At 32.9% G+C, this 8,183-nt stretch overlaps 1 protein-coding gene across 1 annotated transcript; it reads right to left on the bottom strand.

Moving 5' to 3' along the window:
• Nucleotides 1–1,667: 1,667 nt before the first annotated feature.
• LOC101428452 (olfactory receptor 14A16-like) lies at nt 1,668–2,627 on the bottom strand. The gene has a single exon (XM_004477084.1). The coding sequence runs from the start codon at nt 2,625–2,627 to the stop codon at nt 1,668–1,670; it is 960 nt and encodes a 319-aa protein (XP_004477141.1).
• Nucleotides 2,628–8,183: the final 5,556 nt, after the last annotated feature.

The following is an 8,183-nucleotide window of genomic DNA, read 5'->3' on the forward strand; positions in this document are numbered from 1 at the left end:
CATCCCTCTCAATTTCTCAATTAAACTCTATATGTCTCACTCTGGAAAACTTATTTGCTGTATATCTGTAATTCATATAAGGCCATGAGTTAAGAAATTTTATGAAAATCAAAAAATATATATAACTTTTTTTTGGAAATTTAGACTTACTTGAGAGAAATCACCAGCTTGTTTTCTAACACACCTTTCATCCTCCAATTCCTTGGGCCCCCTTTCAGACAGGCAGTGCCAGAAGGGAATATTGCTGAGCACAATAGGAAAAAAATCTATATGTCAGCTCATTGTATTGATCATTGAAGATAGAGAATTAAGAACAGTAATTTTAAATACTAGGTGCAAATTAGATAATGAGGTTAAATTAAAAATTAATAAACAAGTATTTCCCTGGTTAGGTACCAATTTTCTTTTAAATGTGTCCTTTCTATACTTCACACATTTTGAAGTTATGCAAATGCATGTGTGTAGTAAACTTACATTTCATTAAAGGGAAGAAAAAGCAGATAATTATTTAGGATGAATAAATTTCCTGATAAAAGGTATCCCTCAATACCTTATGTGTTTTCTCCAATGACTTTAAGATACACAGCTGAGGTTAAAAAGTTAGTGTTTTATTGATATTTATGTTGATACACATTATAGAAACAACTCATCAGAGTCTACCAATGTATAATCATTAATGTTTTTATTACAGATAAAGGATAATAGTACAGCAAACGCAAGAAAGCTTAATGCAATATTACAGAAGTCCAGAAAAAAACATTAACAGATTCCCATGAACTTTCTCAGTCACACAGGACATGCTGACCTTCAGGAACACAAACTAAGATGCCTGGGAGTTATTCGAACTCAAGAAAACCTTAGTCTCAGTTGAAGAGGTGGCTTTTGTGACCTATTAGTCATGTAGGCAACACCATAATTTGTTAGTTGGTAAATAGCAAGAAACCAAGATAGGCACAAAGTATCACTAGGCACAAAGTATCACTGTACATATTTTCTGTAGCAATAACATATGTTCCTAGGTATGTGTGGTGTGTCTTTGTTTACTTGGCTGCTATCAAAAATAACATGATGCGGGTTGGCTTAAGTAACATTTATTGTCACATGATTTTGGAGGCTAGAAGTCTCAAATCAAGGCATCATCAAGCATTCTTTCTACCAAAATTCTGTAGCATTCTAGTGCTGACTTTCTACAATCCTCTGGTTTTCTTGACTTCTGTCTCTGCTTCCCATCACAAGGAGATCTCTATATCCTTGTGTCTAATTGTTTTTGGTTTCCACTGACTTGTCTCTTCTTTCTGTGTCCTTCTTTTTGTAATGTTTCCAGTAATATGGATTAAGACTCATGCTGATTCTGATGGTCATGCTTTAACAGTAGTAACATATTTTAAAGTCTTATTTATGAATAAATCAAATGCACAGGAACACAGATTATAATTAAGAACATGTTTTACATTGAAGTACATAACTCAAACTACCACATTTTGTATTAAAACTCAGAAGTTACAATGTTTCAGAACCAAACATAGCTTCATTAATAACTTTTTAATATACTACATTCCACTTTTCCCAAGAATCAACACCATACTTCCTGATAATGCAGGAGGCAATCATAGTTGAAAAAGTCCAGCTTAGATTAACTCTTAAAAATTTTTAAGGGATGAATACCTCTATTCTTGTATAAATATAAGAATGTTCTGTTTGGTCAAGAGATTCTTACTGATCAACTTCTCCAAACTCGTCTTCATAGCCTTGTTTCTCAGGCTGTATATGATGGGATTAAGGCAAGGGGGCAACACGATATACAAAGCAGATAGAATGAGATCAGTGGATGATGTAGACCCAAAAATGGGTTTCAGGTAAGAAATGAAAGCAGTTGAGAGGTAAAGGGAAACAACTGTAAGGTGGGGGAGACAAGTGGAATAGGCTTTTGATTTTCCTTGTGTGGAGGGAATCTTTCTGATAGTGGAGAAGATGTAGATGTATGAAATTAAGATGCAGAGAAAGCAGCATAAATCAAATACTACATTAATAAGAATGAGCACAACTTCTGTGGTTACATGTTTTGAACAAGAAACAGCTAGCAACTGGGGAATATCACAGAAAAATTGTTGAATCTTACTGAGTCCACAGTAAGATAAAGAAAACGTGCTCACTGTGTGTATGAGGGACATAAAGCCACTGCTGAACCAAGACACAGCCACCATCCGTACACATGTGACCCTGTTCATGATGACATCATAATGCAGAGGATGGCAAATGGCAGCATAGCGGTCAATGGACATTGCTGTGAGAAGAAATAGCTCTGTAGCTGCTGAGAAAAGCACCAGAAACACCTGGGCCATACATCCAATAAATGAGATGGAGTTGCACTGTATCAAGGCATTGACAATAGTTTTGGGCACTACAGTAGAAATGAGGAAAAGATCAAACAGGGACAGATTCCTTAAGAAGAAATACATGGGTGTGTGGAGGCATGGGTCCAAAGAGGTTATGGTGATGATGAGGCCATTCCCCATTAGGGCTGATAGGTATATTAGTATACAAATTGAAGCTTGAAATAACTGAAGCTTCCATGTGCCAGAAAAACCCAAGAGAAGAAATTCTGTCGCTATTGATATATTATTCATTCTGGATAATAGTCTGCAATAAAAAAGAAAAATAAAGTATTATTGAAGGTATCAAGAAGGTCAAGTGTTTCTATTTAAAAATGAGCATACATCTATATATGGTTTCTATGTATCTGTGTGTGTGCCTGTATGTTTGTGTGTGTGTGTGTATGAGAAGCAACAATAAAAGTTTCAACAATAAATTCTTTTCATCCATAATAATTCCAGATTATTAGTCATATTTTCCAGGTGTATTCTATTTAAGTATCTTTTCTGTTTCCCATTTTAAGCATCTAGGTATTTTGATGCAAATCAGACACATAAGTCAATAGTTTACTATAGTTCTCATTATGTCCAAATTTGTTGGATAAAGCCTGTGCATTAGAGAGGAGGAAATTAATTTACATATGATAGGAAATGAAGGAAAATCTAAGGATTATGCTATCTACTTTTTTCCAGTCTATTTCCATTGGTTTTCAATTATTTAAAATGTATTGAATATTGGATTTATAATAAATTTTTATCTGTCTTATAGATGTGATGAAACATTTGCCATTCACCTCCTTAGTTTACTTTTAATTTTTCTTCTTATTGTACTTTAAATTTATTAAATAAAATTTCTGGTATTTTTAGATTACTTTTAATAATTGATTAAATGTCATATACCCAGTTTATTCTTTTTTTGCACTGTTTCCCAATTCTTTCTCTTTTCAGTTTTATTTATGTTCACTTCTCTAGTTTTCACACTGATGGAGTAATTTTATATGTTGTTAAAATTCATATGATTAAATACATACAATCAGGTGTTTTTTTGTTTTTTGTTTTTTTACACTCTAATCATTTTAATATCTATAGCATCTGTTCCATTTCCCTTTTTTATTTATTTTTATTTGGTTTTTATTTTTATTGTCTTTTTTAAAAGATAAATATATCACAAAAAATGTTACATTAACAAGTATAAGATGTTCCTATATACTCCACACCCCATCCCACTCCTACTTCTCACATATCAGCAAACTCTTTCATTCCTGTGGAACATTCATTGCATTTGGGGAATACATTTTGGAGCACTGTTGCAATGCATGGATATTGTGACTCTAGCAATAGAAGAAATTGTATCACTAATGTAGAGACAGTGGCCACAGTAGTTGCTGAGGGCGCATAGAGGGAAGAAGAGATGTGATGTGGGGGCATTTTTGGGACTTGCATTTGTCCTAAATGATATTGCAGGGACAGATGCCGGACATTATATATCCTGCCATAACCAACTGAAGGACTGGGGGAGAGTGTAAATTACAATGTAAACTATAATCAAGTTTATATTAATGGATCATTTTCACAACTTAAAGATATAAGAGATTTATTTCTCTCTACAAGCTGTTTTTATTTTCTTGAATTCTAAATTCTAATCCACTGTTCCAGACTTTGTAATGGACATTTATTTAAATAGATTCTTTCCCAAACTTATTTAACTTTATATAACCCAAAGTTAAATGAATAATTCCATATAATTATACATTTATTTTAAAATTTGTCAAATCTTTGGAAGGGAAAACATGGAAAAGCATCGGAAAACACAAAGACTTATATTCAAATGCTAGTATTATAATTTTCTAACATTACAGCTGAAGCATTAAATGCCAATATCTGTGATTTTTTTCTTCTCTATCTACCCATTTGCCCATCTTTTCCTATAATTTTAATAGCTCAATTTATTCAACTGATTGGAAAATTATAAAGATTGTACAATTGTATAGAAAATTAAGATGACAAATTTTGTCTAAAATGGTGAAATCATCAGACTCATGCAATTTTTAAAATTACAATAAATCGGCAGTAAGTTTTTGCAGCAAGTCTTTCTCACCTTCTTTATTAAAAAAAATAATTTAGGCAGACCTTCATTTTAGTCATGGAATCCCTTTAAAGAGTGATTTTTTAATAGTTTAACAGTATATTCTTATCTTGTCTCCCAGCATCATACATTGTTGTTCCATTGTCCTGGTTATACTTTGAACAGCATAATGCAATGTAACTAACTAACTAACTAAATAAATAAATAAATTTTTTAAAATTAAAAAAAATAAGTAAATTCCTAAACTGTCATCAGGTTGGTGGGAAGCAATATTTTTTCTTATCTTCAATGGTAGAAAACACTTTGAAACTAATCATTCTCAAAGCATGTCATTTTAAAAGTTATTGAGGGAGTGAAGGTGGTTCAAGCCATTGAGCAACTCCTTTCCACATGGGAACATTTTGAATTTGGTCCCTGGTGTCTCCTAAAAAAGAAGATGAGCACATAACAAACAGACACAGAGAGCAGACAGCAAGGGAGAAATTAATTAATACAATCAATATTTTTTAAAAAGTTATTGCATCTACAGCTTGTGAGGTTTGTGAGACAATGGTGAAGTTGGAAACTCCAGAATTCAGTCATTCCACCACAAAAATTATCAAAAAGGCAGGAACTATATGACAAAATTATTTTTAAATTCCAAAGGCTTATAGAACATTGTACAACATTCAGGGAAGAGCGGGAGGAAATTGATGAAATATTGCTATAAAGGAGTAAATTTCTCTCTACACAATTTTTAATAGCACCTACCCCCATTCTTGTGGCATGCCATTTTGGGTCCCAGCACCTGGTTAGATCACTGGTGAAAGAAAGAGATGTAAAAGTTCTCTTCCCAGTTTCATCACAGAATAGAGGGCTTTTGCATGACTTTACTTTAGATGAATTGTATAAGACAGATGACCACATAATACAATAAACATCATGATATATGATGGACAATGGCTAGTAGTGCAAATATGAGAAGGTTCTATCATGAACTATAACAAATATACAATACTAATACATGGTGTTATTTATAGGATGGTTTGTCAGAAAATATATACAAATCATAAGCTATGAACTATAGTTAGTAGAAATATGACACTCTTTCATAATGTGTAATAAACACATCACAACATTGTAGTATGTTGGTGGTGGGTGATATATGGAAATCCTGGGTGGTATGAATTATTGTTTTTTTAAACTTCTAGCAACTACAATAAAAAATCCCCTTCCTCAAGACTACAGCTGGGGAATACTGACCATTTATCACATATTTTGATAAGCTAAGAGGGTGACCATTGTTCCAAAAAGCCATGGAGAAAGGCGGGCTTAGAAGAGATTTATAGACATTATGCTTCCTCAGATCTGCATTTTTTGGGAAGGTTAAGAAATCTCAGCTTTGGGTTCCATGGAAGAAGCTCCTGCAGCCATCCTGATGCGCTCACCAGGATAGTTTATAGCCAGGCTGTCCCCCTCTCCTGGATCCCTGGGCCTGTTTCAGCTGGAAAAGACATAATTAGGAAAATCCTATATTGCATATTCCATTTCCTATAACTTAACCTACAAGCAACTTGAGAAAACAATTTGTGTGTAAGAAACTATAGAGGGAGACAGATTTGTGTAAAGGCTTGCCTGTTTTAAACAGCTGGAGGATGGATTGCTGTCTTCCAGGAACTAGAAGGGGCATTGATACTCCTTTAAAAAAGGAGAATGTGAAAAGAACTAAGAGCAAATGAAAAGCCAAGTCACAAACCCAGAAAAATCAGGGAGGACACTGCATTCTGCAGTTACCTTGAGCTAACCTTCTTGAGAGTAGAAATAAAAATAAAGACTATATGTTATCACCATGCAGTAATAATAAACAGACATCCCAGGGGAAAAATCTCAGAGTTCACAGGGTACAAGACAAAAGAAGAAAGAGGAAATGATAGCCCATCCAAAGGAAAAAGATAAAAGTCCAGAAAACACCAATTAGGAAGATGTAATATAAACATTCCTAAAAATTAAAAAAAAATCTTAATAGAGCTCAAGTAGATAAAGGAAAACGCAGAGAAAGAACTAACGGTGATCAGTTCAACAATGCATGAGCAATATGGGAATTTCAGTAAGCAGAAATTTTAAAAAGTAACCAAACAAAACTATTTGCCTTGAAGACCATAATATCTAAACTGAAATTTCTCAGGAGGCTTTCAAAGAAGATAGGAGCTGGCAGAAGAAAGAATCAGTGAATTTGAGTATAAGTAACTGAGGGACAGAAAGAAAAAGCATTTTAAAAAGCAAAAATAGCTTAACACACCTGTAGAACACCACCAAACATACCACTACGGTGAAGAGAGAAAAAAGGGGAAGAACAAATATTCAAAGAAATAAAAACTTCCCAAACTTATCAAAAAACATGAATATGCTTATCCAAAGAACCCAGAGAACACCAACTACGATCAACATGAAGAAAAATGCAACTCATTTATATTGATCATGTTATTGAATCAAAAGGCAAGGAGAGAATTCTGAGAATTGCAAGAGTAAAGCAGTGTGAAAGGTACAAGTGAGCCCCAATTAGTTTTAAAATGGGTTCTCATCAGAAACCATTGAAGGTACAAAGCTATGGGTTAAATGCATAACGTTCTGGAAAAAAACAACTGCCAAATAATGAGTTTATATCTGCTAATACATTATTTCAAAATTGAGGGAAAGATTAAGGCATTCCTAGGAAACAGAAGCTAAAGGAGTTCATCACCACTAAACTTGGCTTACAAGCATACTAAATGGAATTCTTTAGACTGAAAAGAAAGTGTATCAAAATGGCATAAAGAAAAGAAGACCTATGGTAGGGTTAATCACTTGGGGAATTATGAATGGCTGTATTATTGTAATATTTAGTATATAATTCCAATTCTTATCTCCTATAGGTACAAAAATGTAACTCCATAATAAGGGAAGGCTAAATCCAAGGTTGTGCATATACAATGTATGAAGATATAAGTAGAAACAAGTAATAAAAATGTTGGGGGAAGGAAAGTTGCAGGAAAATTGTTTTGTATTTGTATGCTATTGAAGTCAAGTTAGTATAAAACCAAATATGATTGGTATGTATTTAAGATGTTAAAACTTAACCTTATCATAATACCAAGGAAAATACATAAAAATTATATCCAGATAGAAAAGAAAAGGCACTCAATAATGTACAAAGCAAAAAAAAAAATCAAGTAAATATAAAAATAGGCACTAACATAGTTAAAGATCAAAAAAGAAATAAAACCTACAAAGACTAAATAGCCAAATTGGAAAATGATGTCCTTTGTTATCAGTGATGAATTTAAATATAAATGGAATAAGCTCTCCAGGCAAAAGGCAAAGGTTAGCATAATGGATTAGAAAACATTACCAAACTATATGCTTTCTTTATGAGAGTAACCTTAAATTCAAAGGCAAACAGTTTGAAAGTGAAAGGATGAAAAATATATATCATGAAATAGTAACCAAACAAGAGCTGCAGTAGCTATTTTACTATCATATAAAATGAACTTTAAGTCAAAACCAGTTATGAGGAACAATGATGGTCATTATATTTTGGTAAAGGATACAATTCAATAAGAAGGCATAGCACTTTTATAAATATATATGCCCCTAAGAAGAGATCCCCAATATATATGAAGAATTACTGACATGTTTAAAGAGAGAAATTGATGGTTCTACATTAGTAGTATGACATTAATGTATCACTTTTAATAAAGGATATAATA

The sequence above is a fragment of the Dasypus novemcinctus genome, chromosome 27, assembly GCF_030445035.2.
Source record: "Dasypus novemcinctus isolate mDasNov1 chromosome 27, mDasNov1.1.hap2, whole genome shotgun sequence".
Lineage (NCBI taxonomy): Eukaryota > Metazoa > Chordata > Mammalia > Cingulata > Dasypodidae > Dasypus > Dasypus novemcinctus.

Bases quoted from the DNA above. Each gene is read 5' to 3' on its own strand.
- LOC101428452 (XM_004477084.1), bottom strand. From the start codon at position 2,627: ATGAATAATATATCAATAGCGACAGAATTTCTTCTCTTGGGTTTTTCT.